Genomic DNA, 25,033 nt, shown 5'->3' with positions numbered 1-25,033 from the left:
CTGTGGCTATTGTGATTTGCAACATATGAAATAACAGAAATGACTATATGAATTTATATTTTTGATGTTAATGTGCTGCATTGCTTTATAGAGAATATATACAAACTGTACATTTTACATTATTTTTCAGTGTATTTTGTTTCCGACAGTCATGCTGGCTGCTCCAGAGGCCTGCCGTGAAGTGCACAATTCTGCCTTGTGCTCTGGAAAGCTGAGCCTTGACTATTATGACTGCAGCTACTGAAAAGCTACATCCTCCACAAGGTAAAAGGGTTAGCTATTCACAGTAATCATCTTGTCGAATATGAGTTGAATTACTGCTTTCTGGCCCCTCCAGGTAGCCTTTTGACCTTTTGGAGGGTGGCCCACTTGATGTCCCACCCACGGCAGCCTGAGAGCAGGGAGCCTTCCTTGGAGGGGCCTCCTGCCATCCCTCCACTTCTCCCTGCTGAGAGGGAGTGGGCCTCTTTTTCCTCCCACTGCCCACTACTATTTTCCCTGGCAACATACAGGGGTGACTTTTTGGGGGGAATTCATAATCAGGACCCCAGAAAAGTAATCCACCTCCATTTTAGAGAGACTGTGTAGAGCAGCGGTCCCAAACATTTTCGCCACCAGGGACCAGTTTTGTGGAAGACAATTTTTCCAGGGACCAGGGGGAAGGGTGCTGTGGGTGGGACATCAAGTGGGCCACCCTCCAAGAGGTCAAAAGGCTACCTGAAGGGGCCAGAAAGCAGTCTTTGCAGACAGTAAGTAGTGGGGTGCCGCAGGGCTCAGTACTGGATCCCATGCTCTTTAACTTGTTCATTAATGATCTGGAGTTGGGAGTAAGCAGTGAAGTGGCCAAGTTTGCAGATGACACTAAATTGTTCAGGGTGGTGAGAACCAGAGAGGATTGTGAGGAACTCCAAAGGGATCTGTTGAGGCTGGGTGAGTGGGCGTCAACATGGCAGATGAGGTTCAATGTGGCCAAGTGCAAAGTAATGCACACTGGGGCCAAGAATCCCAGCTACAAATACAAGTTGATGGGGTGTGAACTGGCAGAGACTGACCAAAAGGTCGTGGTAGATAACTCACTGAAAATGTCAGTGTGCGATTGCAATAAAAAAGGGCAACGCCATGCTGGGAATTATTAGGAAGGGAATTGAAAACAAATCAGCCAGTATCATAATGCCCCTGTATAAATCGAAGGTGCGGTCTCATTTGGAGTACTGTGTGCAATTCTGGTCACCGCACCTCAAAAAGGATATTATAGCATTGGAAAAAGTGCAGAAAAGGGCAACTAGAATTATTAAAGGTTTGGAACACTTTCCCTATGAAGAAAGGTTAAAACACTTGGGGCTCTTTAGCTTGGAGTAACGTCGAATACGGGGTGACATGATAGAGGTTTACAAGATTATGCATAGGATGGAGAAAGTAGAGAAAGGAGTCCTTTTCTCCCTTTCTCACAATACAAGAACTCATGGGCATTCAATGAAATTGCCGAGCAGTCAGGTTAGAATGGATAAAAGGAAGTACTTCTTCACCCAAAGGGTGATTAACATGTGGAATTCACTGCCACAGGAGGTGGTGGCAGCTACAAGCATAGCCAGCTTCAAGAGGGGATTGGATAAAAATATGGAGCAGAGGTCCATCAGTGGCTATTAGCCACTGTGTGTGTGTGTGTGTGTATTGGGCACTGTGTGATACAGAGTGTTGGACTGGATGGGCCACTGGCCTGATCCAACATGGCTTCTCTTATGTTCTCAAGGGTGATGGTTTCGGGATGATACAATTGTGCACTTTATTTCTATTAGTTGGTGTAGTGGTTAAGTATGTGGACTCTTATCTAGGAGAACTGGGTTTGATTTTCCACTCCTCAACTTGCAACTGCTGGAATGGCCTTGGGTCAGCCATAGCTCTCGCAGGAGTTGTTCTCTCATCTCCACCCACCTCACAGGGTGTCTGTTGTGGGGGAGAAAGGTAAAGGAGATTGTGAGCCGCTCTGAGACTCTGAAATTCGGAGTGGAAGGCAGGATATAAATCCAATGTCATCGTCTTCTTCTTATTATTACATTGTAATATATAATGAATAACTATACAACTCACGGCCCGGTTGCTAACAGGTCACGGATCAGTACCGGTCCACAGACCGGGGGTTGGGGACCTCTGGTGTAGAGGACTGGTCAGCAGGGTGAGGTTCCCTGTGCATTTGGGGTGTGTGTAGCTTGCAGGGAGTCCATTCTATACACTTCTGAGCCTTTGAACCTGACATTTTCCCCAAAAGAACTTTCCTGGCTTGACCTTAGCTCTATTGGGTTTGCAGTGCCACAGTTACTTTGGCCCTGCTGGGCCTGCAAAAATGTCCCCCACCTTAAGTTTCTGCTGCATAGATTCTCTGGAACTTTGATTCTGTTCTGCAGGGCTTCTATTGCCCTTGATTTTTTTTTTTTTATTTTCGCTGGTTTCCCTCCCCCCCACTGGAAACAATGGAGGGCCATAACTTGAATCTCATAAATCTAGTCTTCGCCAAACCTGGAGGGCTAGTAGAGGAGAGTCAACCAGAGATCTGCTGTGAGTTTGGTGTCTCCAGCTTGCACATGATCCATTCTATACACTTCTGAACCTATACCTCATTTCCCCAGAAAGCACTTTACTGGAGGGCACCTTCTTTTTGGGGCTGTTACTTGGACCCATAAATCCAACTGTCCCCAGAGTTGATAGGTAAAGGAGAGTCAGCTGGAGATCCCCTGAAAGTCTGGTGTCTCTGGCGTCCTGGTGTTCCACTGGATCAGAACCTCACAAACCAAACCAGTTATCTAGTGTCAAAAAGTTTGCGATGGTCAGTGTTTCACAAACTGCACAAATTTTTCCAGTTTGTGCCCTTCCCTGTTGATAATCAAGTTCCAATACAACATGAAGTGGTAGATTTGAAGGACCAACGATAGTTACTAGGCAGGTGAGAAGTTGCTCCAACAGATGACAACGCTCAACTGAATATCACTGCAATTTCTTCTATGAGCTTTCTGAAGAGTGGTTAAAGGGCACCAGCTTCCAAACTTACACTATGACAGGGCTGGAGAGCCCCAGGATGTGTTTTCTGTCTTCTCTGCTGGTGGTTCACTGGATACTGATAGGTACTGAGTTAATGGTGACTGAATAGTTGTGAAATTATTTTTCAATTACCTTCCAAGTATGCAATATCTGAGTATGTAATACCTGAAAAGTGTCAGGCAAGCTGCTAATCTGAACAACTGTTGTAAATAAAAACAAACAACTTCTGAAGATTGGCACTGCCTTTCCTTGTAGACTTGTTAATGAAGATATTTCCAGAACAGGGCTCAAGGTTCTTGTTGGCTTTCTTAGCTGCCCTCTTGTACTGAGGAAAACTATAAACACTGATAGCAATACCAATGAATCAAACAAGGAAATAATTAAGTGCAGAGTTTAATGCCAGTCACTCATTTGGATGTCTGTTCTTGCTATTCCTTTGACTTTCCATCCTAATTTTGTTGCCAGGTTTGGGAGTCCAGTATTCTTTAAAATCTTTTCAAGGTCTGTCTTCCCTGCACTGTACAAGACTATGGTAGCATTTGATCTCTTGTCTCAAAGGGAAGAAAGTCTGCTTTCCACAGCAATATTCTAGCATCATCCGGAAAGAGTACTACTTCACAATACGAGGACCACTGTATTAAAAATACACTTCACAGGAATTAAATGTGGAAATCATAACCGAGGACTTTTAAGTTGACAGTATAACGGACAAATAATGGAATAAATATCAATGGTCAAATCTTTCCTGACAGTGGAGACATATTACTTGTAGAAACAGTGATTTGTTGTTCCAAATGAGGTAACTGTTCACTGCTTGTATTAATTTCCTTAAAAATAAAACTTCTAGTTTAGTACTCAAATAATTTTGTTGCAAAACTTAAGAAGCAAACGAAAGAAGGTTTTTTTTCCCAGCACTATGAGTCTACATCATGGTCTTTCACACAAACCCTTACCTTTAATAATGTTCTGGGACGTTTTTTAAAGTGAAGTTTTGGCTTTTCAACCACAGGGAGTGGGGAAAGTTTCCGAAGTTCTTGCAGGACAGCTATTGCAGCACGCTTCTTTGAGAGTTTCTTGCTGTTTCCTTCACCTTCTGCTGAGAACTCTCCCACTGATACTCGAGTAACAAAGCTCTTCATATGTGGTGGCCCACTTTCCTTTATTACCTATTTCATTAGAAAACACAAGAAAATCAAATAGTCATAGAATTTATTATTAATCTTTTTAATATAAATCTGTATTTATTACATTTTTGAGGTACATGACTAACATTAATAGGATACAGGAAGATTGATAATGAACTTGGAAATGAGGACTGATAATGAATATTTTTTCAAAGCATCAATTTTTACTTGCTATGAATTTCCATTTCGATTTAGCCATCTGTTTATTACACTATATTTTAAGTGTCTTTAAGTCTTACCCTAGCCATATTCACTAGGTAAGTTCCTGTGATGTCTACTGGATTTACTTCTTAGTGTTCTTAAGATCACAGCTTGCTACATACCTTCTGAATTTCAGTGGAATTCAGGCATGCCTAAGATTGTCTGGATTATATCCATGTGGAATCAATTGATTGGAAACCATTAATAATGTAAATTTCCTTTCATCTTAGAATCACTACGTAAGGTAAAACAAATACTTACTGTTTTACTGAAAGGATAAATTTTATATATATGTTTTTAAATGCCTCAAAGGAACATTTGCAAGATATCTTGGGAATTTTACAATATACTGAAATAAAAAAGGGGCAATTTTGTATTTTTAGTTTTACTCTGATAAAGACTGATGCTTGCAACAAACAGAGATACACACAATAAATCACAAAAAAACAGTAAACATGGTTTAACCATTCATCAGTATAAAACATACTTCAATTTAAGTTATTTAAGTTTAAGTTATTTCATACCAATAGTCTATAACTCAGTATTTTAAACTTCTTTAATCTCAGCAATGTAGTCCAATATATATCCAATTGTGTTACATTCTGGGCCCTTTGCAAAGCAGTAATAATAACTAATACATACAACTCCCTAAATTCTAACTCATTTTCTTAGGGACTTTTAGTTCTTTTCCTGTGCCTCATGAAGGCTAAGTTTTCCTTATCAAATTTTTGATTGCACTTTTGCGGCTTTGCCATTGCCTTCTTAACTATTAGATAATACCTGTTACATCACTGGTGAAATCCAATACATTCCCTGTCTTCATTCTTTGCAGCAATTAGAGAATTGCTCTTAAATTTTTATTTATTTTTGGTATCGTATCATAAAGGATAAGGCATTTGATATCAAGTCTAACTTACTTCATCAGACACAGTGAGTGAGAATATGCAATTGTGTAGTTCCTCTGGGCCAAATGTTTAGGGCAAGATTTTGCCCTTGGGCCAAGACTGCTGACATCATAGGGAAGAACTTGGCTGAAACTTGCATTGCACACACCACACCCATTTTCCAGATATTGTGCAAGGCTGAAAAGCTGTTTACATGAAATACCTTTTAACTGTTTGCTAACTTACATAAGTGTGATGATATAATGTTGTCTGTGGTTTTTATAACATTCATAGAATAGTTGCAAAGCATCTAAGGACGTTTTGAAAGCTTTAATGCATGCCTGACAAAATAATACTAACAGCTCTTAAATTAAAATCCTATTACAAACACTAGATCCTGTGGCCTATTACAAAATAATGAGTCATTGTACTGAAATAAGCCCTTGCTTCCAAATATAGAATTTGGGTTAAACCTGAATTTCATCTGTGTATGTATCTATAGTGGCTTTTCTCAACAAGTCTTTTTTTGCCCTTCAGAAATGGGTGTCTCAGGTTAGCAATTGTACTTTTGAAAAGAGTTCACAGAAAACTGATTGAAAGGTTAGGTTTTATCTGAGACAACCTAACAACACAGACTGGAAAAGAACACTGATAGAAACCCTGGCACAGATTCTTTTTGTTTCTAAATTCAAGGTAGGTGCAAGATGAATAACAAAGCAACAGCTGTGGCTCGTGATCAAGCAGGCCAGTTAGCCACATATTTCAATTTCTAGCATACAGCCATACAGGACTGTCTCTTTCTTGTTGTACTCTGATGTGGCAGGCTACCCAGAAATGATCTGCCTGGTAGGGCAGGCCAGGGCAGGCCCTTGGGCCGAGCAGTATGTCTCACCTTGAACAGCATGGGAGCAGGGGAAGAAAGGTGCCATCAGGATAGCCTCAGCAATGGGAATGCCTTAGCAGTTTGGCCCAGGACTCAAAAGGTGTGAAGGAAGTGAGCAAGCCTGGGTAGGAGAACAATAGCTCTCTGAGCCCAGGTGTTTTGAGGCAGGGCAGGGAACACAGGAGAGGAGGGCAAAGCTTAGCTTAGAAAACAAAAACTGTTAAGTCAGACAGTAAGGAATATTTTTATACTGGCCATTAGAGTTAATAATACTAAGCAGAATTTAGCTGGTCTAAATTCAAGTCCAATTGAACTTTAGAGAACAACAAGATGTTCAGGGTATAAACTTTTGAAAGTCAAAGCTCCCTTCATCAGATATGAGCTGGCAAAAATTACTTGGCATCCTTTTTCTAGTCAATCTGCATGTTCAAGACAATGATGTGTACTAACAACCAGGAGATGAAAAGGGAGATTATGTCTATACTAGAAGAATCCAATGTTAAACTTACTTCAAAACTGACAGGCATGTTGCGTTTCAGTGCAATTTCAAAGACTACACTGATCTCTGACTTGTTTGCGTCTTTTTCTTCTTCCAGTTCTTTTCCGGTCTCTCCATTCTGATCAAGCAAGATAATAAAGTTCTATTAAAACTTTCTAAGAACAAAATTTCAATGCATTAGTTAAAATCTGAAGCGTTTTTTTTCCAGTTGGAACACTGTTTGGAAGAATGTAAATTTTCTTGATGTGGAATATTGTTGAATTTATATATTGATTATTGTCTGCTTTCCGGGCAGCATTTTCCCAGAGCACTTCACATAAATCGAGAGACACAGGTCCTGCCCTTGGGCTTACAAACTAGAAAGGGAAGGAAGGCTATTTATAATCTTTCTATTATGGAATCATAAGTGTCAAACTGATATGAAACAAGGCTCTTCCATATTCATTCTGTAGTTTCTCAGATTGCACAACTTTGTGCAACAGTTCACCAAGAGCTGTACCTAATATTTTTTACATCCTGCCCTTTCTTCCTGGAAGTCAAGGTGACTTTCATAGAGCTGAATCACTTGGTAAATTTCCATTAAAAGCACAACTTTCTGTAGAACAATTCAGTACTGTTTTGCAAATACTTTCTAAAGATGTGAGATATAACACATGTCCACAAATAATTCTTTAGGCGACAGTTATAGAATAACTGAAATAAAAGGAAGTGCAACATGGTTGTAAACACAATTTTACCAACCAATACTGGTTTTAAATGTTCTATTACTCAAGAATTAGTATAACTCAGGAATTTCATAATTCTGTAACATCTTCAGCGATTAAATGAAGTGAATCTCTGCACACATATACCATAAAACACATTTCAACTTATTAGTGAAGGGAATTATATTTTTTCTTTAAGTTAAGTTGTTCTGAGCACTTTATCCTAGAGAGCAGTCCTTAACACTGCATAATACAACCACTTCCATCAAGCAGAAAGGGCTTGATTTTGATTGGGGGGCAGGGGAGAGAGCCCTGTTTTTTCACTGTAAGAAGCCACTGGTTACTTTTAAACACTGAACCTAAACAGCACTAGAATCAAAGGCTCAGCTCCTCACTACTATTAATAAAGGTATTTTCCACACTGGACAGTTCTGTGTTCCAGTCCCCTAAAGCCATTTCCCTGGTTCCCAATACCATAGGGGCCTTTCCACTTTAAAAAAAGCAAGTGAATATCATTATGTTTTAATAACATAATAATTTCTCTGAATTATTGGTTTCTTTACAAAACCCAATCTTTCTAGCCCCTTTCTTTGCAACAATATAATATGTCTATATATCTCTGTAATGAGAAGGGCTAGATACTTTAAAAAAAAATGGAAATTATGAGTTCAGAGAACCTGGTAGACAAACTGTTATAATGTTAAGATATTCAACTGCCAATTTTCAAAAGCCCTTCTCCCAGTAGTGAGGAAGGAGGAGATTGCTGTTAGGGGGACAGGGAAAATGCCTGCCCTGTGGATGGGACCAGGAAAATCTGACCTTTCCTGCTTATACAGCAGCCAACTAAATTTTGGTACAATTTTTGCCCAAACTTTGAAGCAAAGCAGACTTACAAAACGCAAGAGAAAAGCCAAGGAAAACCCAGAAGGTGCACAAATATCTTATAAAACTACAGAGAAAACGGGAAAAACCACTTCCCAGCAGCACTAAATCCGTGGCAAATGAACCATATGGAAAGGGGCAGGGAGTGAGTTTGCTGCTAGAAAATGAGGATACAGGCTATACTTGGTCCTTGTACAAACATTAAATGGTTAGCACTAGTCACAAATTTGTTCCTTCAACTCTAGTTAAGACACCAAAAGCACAATAAAGCCATATCTCAGTCTTGTGAACCTAAATTCTAAGCCCAGACAATAGGTAAAGGGGAAAGAGACTAGCAAAAGGAAACTGCCTTAAAAATGGCTTGTTCAGTTCAACATCACTGCAACAATTAACTATAGTTTGCAAACTCAATTTAAACCATAGTTTCCATATCCTCATCTGAAGCTTTAATCAGTTTTGAGTAAAAAGGCATAATATTTCAGAAAGTAACAATGATTTGTAACAATGTTTCAATAAGTAACAATGATTTTAAGTAAAAAAGCATGCTTCAGAAAGTAACAATGATCAAGTGTATATGTACAGAATGTTTGAAGCACAAAGCAAATCAGGTATTTTAGGACCAGAAATTGACCATCACTTACTAAATGGTTTGCAGGGTTTATAACATGCAACTTTTAAAATTATAAACCATTAACTAATAGCTGAAAATTACGTTTTGTACATTTCTAGGTTTTATACATGGAGAGACGAAGGCTAACTCATAGTGTGGTTTTGTACTGAGGTTAGTGGTTAGCCATGAATTCTCAGAAGAACACTTGAAGGCCCTTGACTTCCATGCAGCCAAACTTTTAGTAAAACAGGGGCTGTTAGAACAGAGTGCTTAATCTGATGTGGATTAATGTGGATTTTAAGAACAACCGTCCTTTAAAGTCGTTACTTCCTTCTCCCCCTACTCTTCCAGAGTACTTTAATGACATCATGATGCGTATAGAAAGGTTTTCACTAAGGCATGCCTGAATACATATAGTGGAATAGTCTGCTCCTGTGACTGTAGGTCTATTGAGAATTTCTCTCATGTCACATTCCAGTGTCTGAGATATGAGGCTCAGTGAATATGCAACCTTTTAACTTACATGCCTTAACCATCAAATGCTTACCTTATAAAAGTGGGCAGCTGAAATCTAGCAGAAGCTAAACAGGGACACGAGTACTCTCTTGCCTTATTCATAGTTATTGGCACAAAGCAGCAGCAACTCTTGAATCCCTTTCACATAAACTTCCTTACCACCAAGACAAAAATAAAGGTCCAGGGACGGGTTGATGATTGGTTTAGTTGTTCTGAAGATCCATGGCTTATGTGTGATTCTCATCACAGCAGTAAAGCTCTTGGCTATGCATTCCCTTCTCAGGCCTCACTTCAGCCACTTGGCAGGAATAATCTGGCAGCTGTATAGCAGTTCTTTCATGAAGGCGGGTTCGTGTTCCTCGTTTTCTTCACCACTGTTTGCGTTGTGCTTTCCCCAAATAGACACAATGAAGACTTACACTCATAAAGTCTCTCTTTTTAGCTGTAGCATACTTTTACATGTACTTCATTTTAAGTTAAAGGGGAAATGCTTACGAGACTTATTTGCTTGGTACCAAGTTGTGGCCACTATGCATACAGAGGATTTTTTAAAATTTCAGTCTAAAACAGAAGTTCACATATATGGTAAACCAGGTGTACCAGCCCAGCAGCACTGTTTCTTACTGAGAAGTTTTTGTAACAGCTCTGAGTAACTGTAAACTTTCCATCTAGAAATGGGAAAACTGCAATAGTAGTCACATTCGGGTTCCTTGACATCTAGGGTCCAAATATACCAGTGGAAAAGATAATTCTAGCCTTATAGGGCTGTTGTAAGTATTATTAAGGGTAATATACATAAAGAGATTTGAGTGTTTGAAATATGCTAAAAATTATTATTATACTCAAACAAGAGGTTGCTCATTGAATCATAGCCACAGTATAGGCAATAGAGCAAAAGTGACAACTGAAGAAAAGTCACTTCTTTCTTCAAGTACATATTTTGTCCATGGTTAAGAAAATCTGAAAACTATCAAAATCATGAACAACTTCCATTAAAATAGATGGGACGTCATTTGTCATGTCCCAATCCATTGTTTTCAACAGGACAGGCATCTTGTTTATGTTCACTTACAAAGAAAGAAGCCCACTGTATTTAGTGGACTTATTTCAAGTAAATCCAAGTAAGTTCATAGCCTTAGTCACAGCTAATTTTGACTACATTATGCTTAAACATTACAAACATTTTCAATATGTGCTTACTATTATCGTATGTTTGGAAACTGTATCAAAATGACTCTGTAATATATGTAGTATAGCCAGGAGATCCTAAGATTGTCTGGCAGCCAAAAGTTCTCGCTCTTTTAGCATTATGCACCACTAGGTGGCAAACCAGACTTGTTTTTAAGGCAAGAGATGTTTCAGAGGTGGTTTGCCACTGCCTGCCTCTGCATCACAACCCTAGTATTCCTTGGAGACTGTCCTCCCAAATACTAGCCAAGGCCATCCCTGGTTAGCTTCTAAGATCTGATGAGATCAGGCTAGCCTGGACTTCAGGGCTCAAGATGTACTGTCTACAAGGGATAGTTCTTGAAAATACATACTATTGGGCCAAACTACAAGCAATGTTAATGATTTGCCAACATAACTAAGCATAACTACCTCGGAGCATAGGAAGCACATTTGTATTAGAGCTGCAGCAATGGAACAGGAGCTTAAAGAAGTTTGATCCCACCCACCCCCCTGCTCATACAAGGAGGGCATGCTTTCTCACGGGAGAACTGCTGGCAAATCTTGAGAACATGAAATTGCCTTATACTTAATCAGACCACTGTTCCATCAAGGACTGGGAGAGCATCTCCAGGATCTTAGGTCTTTCCATCACCCACTACCCAATTTTTTCAACTGGAAAAGTGGGAATTGAACCAGGGACCTTCTGTATGACAAGGAGATGCTCTTCAACTGAACCACAGCCCCTCCCAAAGCCCCAATCTAATCCCTCATACCTTTAAACTACATGTGGTGATCTTAAACTACACGTGGAGAAATCACAATTCTCAACATCAATAATTGATCCTCTGCCTATAATCGTTTGGATTCTGTTCTTTCTTTGCTAATCTTTCCTTTTGTACTACAGATTTGAAACAGTATTTATTCATTCACCTTTTCATTCTCTTGAAAATGTTTCCTCAGTAAAATAATGAAAGCATTACATCTTAAAACTGGAAGACTGAGCAAACTAATGATGCACTGGGAGACCCAAACAGACTGAAAAATCCATTCAATAATTGTTTGGAAACTGTATCAAAATGACTCTGTAATCTTATTTGCATGCACAAGAATTAATATCAAAAATATCATTATTTGGAAAATTATGCAGTATTTAAAAAATCTGTATATCACTTTGGATAGTTTTATCCAACTGATAATTACTCTTTTATGCCAACAATGATTATACTGCCATTGTTCTTTTGCTATTGTTACTTTTTATTTTTTGCCAGTTTTAGCTATTCCAATTTTATTGTTGTTTTTTGTTTTTGATCAACTGTGCTTACAGATTTTATTTTATTTCTGTTTCATTGATACACTTGTGTTGTGAGACGAACTCAGAAAGGTTTTGTTATGGAGAGTTCTCATAGAAACATGCTAAATATGTAAAACTATGTAGCAAAGTGTTGTCTTTCAAAGGGGAGAAGAAAACAAAACTGCTGTAATGTTGCAGATGCAGGGCATATAGATGTAGAATACAAATCTTCCTTCCTGGTTCTACCTCCAATGATATTTTACCAAATTGCAATTCAGTTCCTTATTAAATGTGATTATCCCGCCACCTAGTGCCTTTATAGATTTAATACCATTGTGTAGAAAGTTCCTGGTAAGTATGATAGTCAACAGCACCTCATTGGACAGTGCCCATAAAGACACTACTCAAACCAACATTCCCTCAAGTATTGGGAATTTTTAAACACTGAAAGGGTATTTTTTTGTACTTTGTAGTCTACAGTTTTCTGATCAACTGTGTCCCTTGAAAGAAAGCTTGTGGCAATTTTAAGTCAGGCAATTTTTTCTCTCATAACAATCACCACACCATTTTGGAATGCAACTTCTTGTAAAGCAACTTTATAGAGTTATGAATATCAACACCAGACACTAGGGACTTACAACCTGGCCATCATTTGTATAATGAGAAACACTCCATGCACACAGAAACTAAGCAAATACACAAAGCTGTAACCAGGAATTGGATTCCTTGGAGTGGAATTTGTATGTTATATTTTTATTTATTTCCCTGCTGAGGGGGAAAAAATCAAGGGCTGGTTCCTAGATATAGTGAGTTAAACTATGTTTACATTAGAAAGGCTTCCTTACCTGTAAGGAGTCATGGGTATGATGTTCCAAATCCACTATCACCCTCCAGATGTTGCTAGTGAATCTGCTAACAGCTGATGCTGTTTGAGGGAATCTGTGTTCTCACACATATAGGAAAACTTGAACATGCACAGTATCCCCTGGAATCTTCTAGAGCTAAGTGTGAAAGCTGTTTTTGGCACTGAATCCACTCATTTTAAGGAAAGAGGCAATAGTGTGCATGCCATATGTGGGTGAAGCTACATCTTCCAGCTCAGTTTTTCCCAAGCCAATGCAGCATGAGAAACCCTGATCTGTTGAAGGGAAAGAAGACAGGTTATGTGAATGCATGGATGACCACTTCAAGAATATCAGCTACTTCCAAAAGTGCTGGCAACATCCAATGGGCAATAGTGGATTCAGAATCTCATACTGCTAACTGGAACAATCATATATTGAATGATGTTTGTTTAACTTCTACAAGCCTTGAACAATCATATATTGAATGATACTTGTTTAGCTTTGCAGCCATCCAAATGAATTGCTCTGAGCAAAGCATGTAAAGGAAAGGAAGTCTTCTGTCCCAACATTACTGATATGAGTGATGAGACATCCAAATCAGAGGAATCACCTTGTTCTACAATTAAAGAAGTCCTGGATCTAGCCCTGGAATGATTACATGGGTCGGGAGAAGGGACACAACGCCTCCTCAGATCCAGGCACCAGAACTGAATCCATAGGGTACTATTGCAGGTTAGGAAGAGCCAAGGGTCTGTTCCTGGAGGCCAGCCAAAATTCAAGCAAGAGAAACTGAGTCCAGGGTCCGGTCCAAGAATTCAGAGACAAGCGAACCATTACCAAAGGGTTGTCTGAGAGGCATAGTCAAGCAGTCCAAGGGTTACTTGCAAACACAAGTCTAGCAGAGCCAAAAGCTGTAGTCAAAAGTTGGTCCAACTGTCACATGAGCAAGGCAGGATCCGAGTCAGTGACTGCAGAGTCAGTGGTAGAATGACTTGTCACTTCCATGTCTAATAGCCTCCCTTGGCGGGTTTTTGTAAGCATGTGCCTAAGGGTCAAATTTGCAGCCAGCTGCATGGAAGTAATTTTGCAACTACTTAAACAGCTGGTGCCAAACCCTGAAGTGAGCACTCTGTTCTCTCCTATAGTTCTTATTATAGTCTGTCTGCAGCATTTAGAGGGTGTGGGCAATACTGGAGGGTCTGGGAAAGATAAACTTAGTTTCATCTGGACTCACAAGGCTGGAGACTGTTGGTGGCTTCGCACCAGCTGTTGGCTTGAATCTTGACCAGTCTGCAGTTCGTCTTCTTGCTTGTGAGCGAGAGAAACTTCTCCTGAGGAGTCCACACTTAGCTATGGCTGACCCACAAAAGGTTCAAACCTATCGTCAGAACCAAAGCTGTGAGGTATGTACTGGACTTGAGAAAATGGCACTTGAGATAAGGAATCACAGCCAGCGCAGTTGCTGGTTTTTGAGGCATAATGGCTGAAAGGATGTCAAATAGACTCTGTGATTTGACTTCTGCTTTGCCTCATGTCAGGATCTCTTCAGAGGTGAAAGAATTGTCAACTGCCCAGCTGTTCAGGTGTATGAGACAACAGAAGTGGAAACATAGGCAATTTTGAGTATGTTGATGGTTTAGACCTTGGTAATGCTAGCACTGAAGAACTTGGTCCAGATGCAATGGATTTGGGGAGAGTCAAGGCATCTTCACATGATATTTACTCCAAGAGCATGGCTCTAAGCAATGAAGAACTCCCCCCACACACACTTGTTTTGTGACCTTTTGACATTGCTGACAAGAATATGGTTGATGTTCTTGCCCGGAACAGAATAAGGAATGTCCATCTGTGCATAGAATTCTGACACAGTATGTAAATAGACCAAAGTGTCATAAGACAAAGAAATCTGTGTCCTGAGAAGATGCCACATTCTCCTCAAAATGCTGCAGGGGTGGGGATGTCAGTGAGTGGACAGCATACAGTATAATGGGAAGTCTGCAATGGGAAGGGAAATCAGTAGAACTCTTACAGAAGGAAACCTGGGATCTAACCACAAGTCTGTCATTCTCATATGACTGCTATGATTTGTTCCACATTGGGGTACATTTGAAAATATTTGCTTGCTATGGTTTGTAGCTAGTGGACACAGATTTCCCATTCATTCTACACCCCCACCATGTCTTTTTAACTTCAGAAAAGCTAACACTAGAGAGTACAGAACTGGAATTGACAAAAAAAGTATGTAGGCCAGGAGGCTACAGTGAGAAGGGGAGAATTCCCCTCACTCACCTATCTTCCAAGACTCCACTGGCAAATGAAAAAGGAAAAGCAATTTACCTCCTCCCTATTTGACTTTTTTTGCACAAGGGTTTTACAACCAATGTTTCCTCTAAGCTGCAGAGTCTTGTGAGCAAAAATTCTACTTCATGAGCTACTGCCATTAAAGTTGTGAGCTACTGCATAAATTATTGTGCTCTGGGGCCATCCTTCCTGAGCTAGGACAAAAGTCTGTGAGCTAGCTCACTCTAACTCAGCTTAGAGGGAACACTGCTTACAACCTCCAGCATCAGCCTTTAGAGAACAAATTGGTTTCTTCATCGGAGAAAGGGAACAGATAAAGCTCTTTTTTCATCATCACTTTTGTAGAATGATGGGGGGGAAATCACCAGTACTGGTAGAAAGAGTGGGGGGAAAATCACTAACCTGAGGTAACTTTTTAGGAATTGGCTCATTCTGAAGAGCTTGAAGTGCTTTCATTGCAGCATTGTGTCTAGCAGCTTGGCGCGTCTTCCCTTCACCCAAAAACTCACGGTCGCCCACAGTCAACTGGACATAGAAAATCTTAGGCACTGGGCAGTGATATCTAAGAAAATGTATTGACAAATCAATTCCTCAATCGTTTTCTACAATATAATAAAATTATATTTAAACTGACTTTCAAATATACTATTAGTAATAAAAACAGGCTGAAAATTAGTCAATGAATGAATTATATAATAGATTAGAAATCCTTCAGACTGGTCTGGGCTACAGACAAGTAGAGGCAAAAGCACCACAGTACTCTTGTCTCAAACAAAATAAAGTATAAGACTGAGATGTTTGTCTGTCTGTCTGTCTTTCTTGAAAGTTGTAACGGGCAACTTCTGGTTTTGAGGAAGGTATCCTAGTTCCTAATTCTTCTGCAGATAATTTTCATAATATAAATATTTACTAAAAGGAAGAAATCCCCACCCTACAGATGACATGGGCCAACTGAGTAAAGAAAAGTGAACATAAAAGGCTCTGGTGGCTCTTTAATAAATAATGTTATTGAAGATTATTCAGGAGGTAACAGTCTAAACCATGGATGCAGCAGAAGATAGAAGGTTCCACCAATCCTTCTTTCTTGTATACTACCATCCTTCTTTCTTGTATACTACCACCACTGGGAGACTCGTCCAAAATTAATAAAATGTAAAACATCCAAGCTATAAAACCAGTTATGTAATATATTATTTGAGTCCTCTCAATTATTTACTACCAATTCTACAGCACACTCCAAGATTCTAAATCTAGGGTTTGAGCTGTGACCATGAAAAGAGATTTCCTTGACTTCTGAAAGCAGTCAACAGACCTGCTTAAATTTTTATCTGCCTGCATAAAGAAATATCACAATTGGCATCATAATTGGAAGCATACCCTCCAATAGCAGAAGTGATGGGGCGGCTTTAAAATGATGATATATTCTCAAAGCATTCTGATATGACAGGAAAAAAGCACTCTGACACACAGACTGCAGTTTTAATTTTTATAAAAGCACTAAATATATCTTATAACACAATAAGGAAGGGGATCTTGTTGTTATTTCAGGCATACCAGAACAAGAGTGGAAAATTCAAACCCAAGGTAAACTCTCTAGTTTTCTTACCTGAATCACACTCTCTGGATAGCTTACACCTCAAGAGAACTTGCCATACTTATCAGTTTTGTCCACATTTCATCGTACTATTGTTATCAAAGTGATGTTCCAAAATATTTGACTGTTATAAAAGAGAAAGTTGGCTTGCTTCTCTGCTATAAAAGGAACTGTAAACTGCTAACGAGCAGGAAGAAATAAACTTATCTGTTTATTTACTTATTGGTTTTATCCTGCTGTTAAGACGAAGAATTCAGTGAAGCTTTCTCATTTTATCCTTAGAACAAGATTGTAACGTAGTTCAGGTGGGTAGTCATAATGGTCTGGAGCCAAAGATTTAAGTTCAGTTGCGCCATAAAGACCAGTAAAATTTCCAGGGTATAAGCTTTTGAGAGTCAAAGCTCCCTATCTGTTAGACAGAGAAGCAGCACATTTTTCCAAGACCATCCAGCAGATTTCAACTCAAAGTTATACAACAGCAAAATATAATAAACTCAGTAAGAACCTTTTGAGATGAAAATAATTCAATTACAAACAGTAAAATCAATAAAATACCATAAAATCAATAAGATATCTGGTAACAGTGATATCCTAAGCAGCGGTAAATCTTTCTAAGGCCATCTTGGACTTTATGGACATAGAAGACTATAACTCTGCTAAGAATTGCGCTGTAACTGTCTTACATTTGGCAACAAAAAGTACCTGTTTGGATTCTGTCTGCTCCCCACTAGTTAGCAGAGGCTTTTTTCATGTTTACATTTTATGCACAAAGTTCACACAAGAAAAGAGACCCTAAGAGACAGATGAACAGACAAACACCCCAGTGGCATGTACAGCATTATGAGATTCTAGGAGTACCACTACTAGTCTCTTTTAGCAGAAAATGAGAATTCAGTAGGATCTTAGCCATCAACAAATTCATTATGAAATGTACTTTTGAAGGACCAGAAAGTTTACTTAACCAGATGCATGAAATAGACAGACAGATTCCCACAGGAATCTGAGGTAGGGATGGGCATGAATCCTATTTTTGCACTTTGGTTCATGGTTTACGACTATTAGTGAACCAAACTAAGAACTGAACCGAATGGATATGCCAGCCCTGAATTGAAACATTATATATAGTTTGTACGCCATTTAAAGTTTAAAACTGTGCTTTCTGTTTCCTGCAAAAGTGGGGAGGGAGCCCAAGGTGGAGGTAAAGTGCTCCCTGGAAGGCACTTCATCCTTTCCATTTAAACTCTGCTGCTAGCTCCTGCAAAAGTGGGAGGAGCAGAAAGCCATTTAATTCAAACAGCCCGAAGCAATTTAAACCTTCCAGTTCCACCCTCTGCTGCTTTGAAGTGTGGGTAAGAAGAAGATGATGATATTGGATTTATATCCCGCCCTATACTCTGAATCTCAGAGCGGTCACAATCTCCTTTACCTCCCCCCCCCCCCCCCGCAACAACAGACACCCTGTGAGGTAAGTGGGACTAAGAGAGCTCTTACAGCAGCTGCCCGTTCAAGGACAACTCCTATGAAAGCTATGGCTGACCCAAGGCATTCCAGCTGGTGCAAGTGGAGGAGTGGGGAATCAAACCCAGTTCTCCCAGATAAGAGTCTGCACACTTAACCACTATACCAAACTGGGAGGGAGCAAAACCAGCAGAATAAATGTGGGGTGAAGTACCCCCAGGAAGGCACTTTACCCCTTCCTTACTTGTGGACCAGTATCTTAGCCCACTCACGTAGCCTGTTTAAAGGTGCTGTGTCAGGCATGCTGAGGAAGCTGAGCCAATGTGCAGTGCCCATCCCTACCCCAGCTGTCTCAGGTCCACACACATAGCCTGTTTAAAGGGGCTACACCAGGGAACCAGAGGCAGCTGAGCAAGCAAGAAGAGCCTTCTCTGCGTGAGCCCAGTAGTCTCAGACCCACTTGCACAGCCTGTTTAAGGACTTCTCCATGCCAGCTCAGCTGCCTTGGGATGCCTGGCTCAGCCCCTTTAAACAGGTGTGCAAGTGAGTCTGAGACAGCTAGGCCAGCACAGAGAAAGCTCTCCTCACTGGCTCAGCTGTCTCAGGCTCTCTCATGTAGCCTATTTAAACAGGCTGTGCCAGGAAGCCCAAGGTGGAGGCAAAGTGCCATCTGGAAGACACTTCACCTCTTCCATTTAAACTCTGCTGTTAGCTCCCTGAGGCTTTTCACAGGGAGCAGAAAGCAGTGGCTGTTTAAATGGCTTTGGGCCATTTAAACCCTTTCTATTCCCCATGAAAAGCTGTGGGGAGCTGAAAGCTATTTAAACCAAACCTCTGAGCAATGGGGAACTCCCAGCCACTCAGGTGTTTCTGGTGAAGAGCAGAAAGCAGGGATAAACCTGCTTTCATGATGAACATTAGTTCATCAACTGACTTGTGCCCATCCCTAATCTCAGGTCTACTGCAAAAATAGGAAATGTCTCCTTTAGTTTCCAGATTTGTCTGACAACACAAGGAAAAGGGCACAGCTGCCTGGACTGAGATAGGCCCAGAATAGAAAGAAAGTGCTAAATTATTTTTGTCTCCTATTGCAGCTTCCCACATCTCAATCATGAAACCTACCTAATATTTGGAATATTGTGGATTTGGGCAACAATTACTAAACAAGCACTAAGTAGAATGTGAACATTATAACAGTCCATCACAAAACTTCCCATTAATGAGATTTGCATATGTGATGCCTCATTAATTTCAACAGGAATTGCATAGGTAAAATTTCTAGTGGATTATATCCAGCATATTAGCATAAAGTTCATTAAATACACTTCAATACACTCAAAAAGTTAATTCTTATTATAGGTGTCTGTTTCTAGCAGACCACTAATATCAGTGTTAATGTGTCAAGCTGCAAATCAGCTTTGGAACTATGACCCAGCACGCAGTGATGAGAAAATGTTTACAGTTATTTTGTAAAATGAAAATGGGGGTTCATAATGTGCCTTCAAGTTGGTAGGATCAGGCGCCACTGCAATTAAATAAATCACTATGGTCTGTTGACAATTACAAAACTCATTTTGGTTTGCCACAGAGGGAAACAAAATTTTGGTTCATTATAATTTTACAGGAATATGATGTCATAACATATTATCATGCTGAAACAATCTGCGGCTTTTCTTGCCAAAATATTAATTGCATACTAAAGATCCCAAGCGGCCTCTTCCTGTACGGTCATCAAATGCACACACAGACAAAGAACCAAAGACAAATAAAGCAATAATGTAGCAAGTAATGCGTTTATGTTGCATTTCCTGTTATTTCTACAGATTCTTCAAGGGCATAAGCATTCCTGGAAGAGTGTGTAAATTTACAAACCTCTTAAACAAAGCAGGTAAAATTTCACAATTTCCAAATTTCCTGTTAACTTTTATAGGTAAACATGAACATTTGAACTGTATGTTCAACTGAGCATATTTTCAGCACTGAAAAGTTGTTTTCAGAGATCCAAAAGTGTAGTTTAGGGTACAGTCACTGCTACTGATGTGTCACTGAGTAAGGGCATTCCAAAGATTCATTTGCCTTTACTGGTATTGCTATTGACTGACATCAACTTTACCAAGAAGCAGGGCTTTTTTTGTAGTAGGAACTCGTTTGCATATTAGGCCACACTCCCCTGATGTAGCCAATCCTCCTGCAGCTTACAGTAGGCCCTGTATCAAGAGCCTATAAGCTCTTGGAGGATTGCCTGCATCAGGGGTGGGTGGTCTAATATGCAAAGGAATTCCTGCTACAAAAAAAGCCCTGCCAAGAAGCATAATGTCTACCTGAAGTGATACCAAAGCTACAGCTGACCAGAGCTGCAAAAAGTTATAAAATGAAATGTTGCTGCTCCCCACAATGCCAAATATGGGCACTCCTGCTTGAATGTGTGTTTTCTCATTGTGATTCCCTCTGTCTCCAAGGAAAAAAAATTGCCAAAGAGCAACTCCAGAAGACTGTCACGAAAGAAAAAAGGAGGAAATTGGCAAAGGAGAGAAATGTTTGTGAAACATGCCCTTCCCCCAGTTTTGCATCAATCCTACAAACGTGTTTTCTTCAATTAGTTCTAAATAAATGTCTGGCTTTCATATTTGCATCTTCCAGTTCAGCAAACTTTACTTTTCTATTCAGAGCTCTTCAGTATTAAAATGCTATGTGTGTCTCTTTCATCTGATGCTGTGTCTTGTAGTAAGAGAAACACATTAGTCAATACTAATTTAAACCACAGTTTCAAATCACATTATCTTGGTTAGGGTAGGATCAGCCCCTTCCTTGCAGGAGGTATCTGGTTTACCTAGCCTAGTTATATCTGAAAGTAGATGTTAAGGTAGCAGAACTCCTGACCTTCTGTTTCTTTTAGCAACTATAACACATGTGCTGCTTCCAGTAGTTTTGCAAAGACAGTCAGCTCCCGCTAGCCCTCTTCTGCTTTCTTACAAACACAGGGAGATTAAGAGAAAAATAATTAAACCAATAGTTAGACACAACAGTAGTTGCTTAAATTGGCTAACCCAGAGATACGAAATTACTCTAAGAGAGCTTTCAAACTAACCAGAAAATCTTAACAAAGCTTGTAGTATTTTGAAAGGCAGAAAAATAATTAAAAAGAAATTAAAGGCAATCTGAAGTACTTTCTTAATCTCAACAGAGTACATTTTAAAGGCTAATCTGATTGCCTTTGGCTCTAGTACGTTAGTTTTGTCTCCTGTGGTGACCAATGGCCCTGGACTAGAGATTCCTAAAGAGTCTCTCCCCAACCCGTCAGACTGGCATCTGTAAACAGCTGTGTTGAATGTTTGCACCAGAAGTATTTTCCCTGCACCAGATTCTGTGACCTGGTCCACCATCGAAGACTCATCTTTACCTGCAATGGGACCTTGAGCAAGAGGTTCCTCTTCTTGGATATGTGATATTGGTATGGGCAAAGAAAGTCCTGGAGTGGTCTGATATGAAATTGACCCCAATGAATCATGTCTATGGACGAAACCATTAGGTCCTGAAATGCCGCTAGTGACATGAGTGGTGACTGCCTGGCCTTGATGATTGACACCGCTGCTTCTTTGATCTTGGCTGCTTTCCACTGCGGCAGCAACAGTTTGTTCGAGTTGATGTTGATTAGTAATCCCAGGTGTTCCATTTGGTGAGATGGATGGAGAGAACTCTTCTGGAAATTCACTATGAAGCCGAAGTCCTGCAGGCATTTGTCTGTCATTGTTATGTCCTGATGCGCCCTTGGGACTGATGGCACTCTTATCAGGTTATCGTTGAGGTATGGATGAATATGAATACCTCTCTTCATGAGAAACGTGATCGGGCTCGCCATAACCTTGGTGAACACACGGGGGCTGATGCCAGACCAAACGGGAGTGCCCTGAACTGATAACGATTGCCTGCGTAACAGAATCTGAGGAATTTCCTGTGACCTACAAAAATTGGGAATATGGAGGTATGCTTCGGAAAGGTCTATGGACGTTAACAGCTCCTGATGTTGAAGGGATTCTGCTATGGTCTTCAGTGTTTTCATCCTGAAGTGTTTGGCCAGGACAAACGTGTTTAGGAATTTCAGATCCAGAACCAATCTCCAATCCCCTGACTTTTTTGGCATTGTGAAGAAGATCAAGTACACCCCAGAAGTCCTCTCTTCTGAAGGGACATGTTCTATAGCTTTGATTGATAGGAGATCTTGTATTACCTGGAGTGTCCTTGACTTCTTGGCAGAGTTCCTGTGTTCCAGTGAGGACAGGAATCTGTTTGGGGGAAAGGAATGGAACTCTACTTTGTAGCCATCTGAAGCTATTTTCCTGCACCAGTTGTCTTCTGAATTCACTTGCCAATGATGTTGAAAGTGCAGGAGTCTCACTCCAACAGGGATTGCCAAGTAGTCATGCTTTGGATTTGGGGTCTCTATTCGTTCTGCCCTGTTGTTTGGAAGACTTGTTGAACTGGTTGCCGAAGCTAGATCTTCTGAATCGCTGATTGTTTGAATTCCAGGATCCCTTCTTTGTTTCTTGGTGAAAGTGTGATAATGCATGTTGGGAACGAAAGGAAGAAGGGTTAGATGACCTTCTGTCTGTGCGACGTATGAACTTCGGCATCGCTTTTTTCTTGTCTTTAGTTTCAACCAAGATTTTTTCTAAGGCGTCCCCAAATAGTATGCCTCCCTTGAAGGGATAGGCCATAACTATGTTCTTTGAGTGGTGATCTGCTGACAATGCACGCAGCCATAGCGCTCTTCTGGCTGCTGTAAAAGAGGCGATTGCTCGAGATGCAAAGACCATCGAGTCTAGCATTGAGTCTGTCAGAAAAGATACAGCTTTTCGTATTCTACTGTGCGTGAGTTTTCCTGTGGTATTTTTGTTATGAGTTTCCTCATCCACACTATCAAGGCTCTGACTACCATAGAGCCGATGGCTGAAGCTTTGAGAACCATGGAGCATGCCTCATGGACACGTTTGAGTGCAAATTCTGATTTTTTTGTCTAAATTATCTCTCAGTGCACCGTGCTCATCTTCTGAGACCAGTCCTGTGCTCTGTAGGGCTGTTATAGGTGCATCCACCAGGGGTGTCTGCAGGAATTCGTTAGTAAAAGAATAGAGATTATACAGCTTTCTAATGAACCCTGGATATTGTTTATTGGCACAGGGTCTTTTCTACTCAGCCCTCATCTGTCTTTCAAAATAAGCTGGGAATGGGAATGCTTTTTCTGATGATCTGTGTCTTGGGAAGAATTCACTATTCCCCCTTTGTGCTTGTTTTTTGTATTTCCATCTTCATCTTCTACATCTGGATCATCGTACAAATCTAGTGCTGCCAATGTTTTAGATAGTAAGTGTTGGTAGTCTTCCAAATTAAAGAACCTGTGTGCAGGCTCTGGGACTTCAATGTCGCTATCCTGCTCCTCAGAGGAAAAGTCTCCCTCCTCCCTATCGCTTCCCCTATCAGTGTCCCTATCTTCTCTGACAGGTGACCTGGACATGTGGGCCTTGCTCCGTTTTTGAGCTGCTTTTGTGGGCTAAGGGTGTTTTCCTTGTTGACCTAGCCCTCTGCATGGGGATGTTGAGGGAGAGAGAGAGAGAGGAGTAGGAGGGGGGTGACTGATGTCGTTTTCTTCCCCTTGGCTTACATAGGGTAAGTATTTCCCCTTTTAGCTGCTACTTGAATTTTACAAAACTATCAAGAGGCATTAGGACTAGAACTAGCTCCCTTTGGCTATTACTATCTTGGTTCCCTCCTGGCTATACTCGCAGGCTGCTGTTCTTGGGGAATGTAAATCCTGTCCGGGGGGTGGGGGTGGGGAGAGGCACTTGCTGTGCGATTTATGGGGCCCTGGGCTTCCGAAGCACAATTCTCACTGCTCCCTGATGAGGACATGGTCTGCTACTTGTGCTCCCTCTTTTGACTCTGAGTCTCACCCTGCTCTCAGCAGCCGTGATTTTGGTGCACTTTTCTTCAGGGCCGTTTGCCGATCGCATCGGAGATAAGGAGGCCGTGGCAAGCTGCTAGTGGCTTTTGCCCGCTCCTGTCTTGCTGGCTTGCCTGAGCCTGTTTGCTCTCCCCCTGGAACGGGTCCTCTTCGGAGCTGGGGGTCATGGCCAGTTGCCAGGGCAGTCTGCTGAGGCTCCAGGACTCAGTTTCGTGGAGCGAGCAGAAAATGGCGGCCAGGCAGAAAAGCAGGAAAAACGGAGGGGTAAGGTCCAGAAGGAGAGAGATTGAAAGAGGACAGGTAGGAGAAAGTGTTTTTTTGTTTGTTTTTTTAAAGTCAATGGAGACAGAAGGAAGGAGTAAAAGGAATGAGGCTAGACAGAGTCTAATGAGATGCTCTCCCTACTGAGGCAGGAAATGAACAGAGGAAAATGGGTGACTCCAGACAGGAACAGGAAGTTGAAATTTGTTCCTGCCTCCCTACAAGTAGGGTGGGAGATCACCCACAAGATGTCCGACTGCCTCAGAGGGAGAATGCCATTTTTCAATATATGAAAACTGCATTCAAGTGAAAAACCAGAATACTGAGGAAAAGTTCTCGCCCAGCATGAATGATATTATGGCAATTCTCTGTTTACAGAGGTTTTTAAAATAAATATAGATCCAGAGTAGTTAGCTATGTTAGTCTGTTGCTGCAAAATAGTAAGAGTCCGGTAGCACCTTTAAGACTAACATTTTTTTCTTGTAGCATAAGCTTTTGAGAAACACAGCTCTCTTTGTCAGATGCATGGAGAGAGTTTCTACATACCCTCCATGCATCTGACAAAGAGAACTGTGTTTATTGAATACTTATGGTACAATTAAATGTGTTAGTCTTAAAGGTGCTACTGGACTCTTTATTATTAATATAGGACAGTGTTAAAAAGTACAAGTGTGGATACTTGCAGGCGGATCCTTTCTTCTGCTTAACTTTAATCCCTCCATCACTGCCAGCTAAGAAAGGGAAGAGACACTCCCCTA

General features: G+C 40.6%; 1 protein-coding gene across 2 annotated transcripts in view; it reads right to left on the bottom strand.

Annotated features, from left to right (window-relative positions):
- The window catches only part of STAU2 (staufen double-stranded RNA binding protein 2), a 228,102-nt gene that overhangs the window by 144,604 nt on the left and 58,465 nt on the right, over window positions 1-25,033 (bottom strand). For both annotated transcript variants that reach the window (XM_060243645.1, XM_060243644.1), the window contains exons 6-8: window positions 15,406-15,565; window positions 6,695-6,802; window positions 3,987-4,199 (exon numbers count right to left, since the gene is read on the bottom strand). In XM_060243645.1, the coding sequence (XP_060099628.1) occupies window positions 3,987-4,199; window positions 6,695-6,802; window positions 15,406-15,565 (481 nt within the window). The remainder of the gene's footprint in view (window positions 1-3,986; window positions 4,200-6,694; window positions 6,803-15,405; window positions 15,566-25,033) is intronic.

This window comes from Heteronotia binoei, chromosome 7 (genome assembly GCF_032191835.1).
Source record: "Heteronotia binoei isolate CCM8104 ecotype False Entrance Well chromosome 7, APGP_CSIRO_Hbin_v1, whole genome shotgun sequence".
In the NCBI taxonomy this organism is placed as follows: Eukaryota; Metazoa; Chordata; class Lepidosauria; order Squamata; family Gekkonidae; genus Heteronotia; species Heteronotia binoei.
Note: the sequence above shows the minus strand (reverse complement) of the source record. Positions and strands in the feature narration are given on the sequence as shown.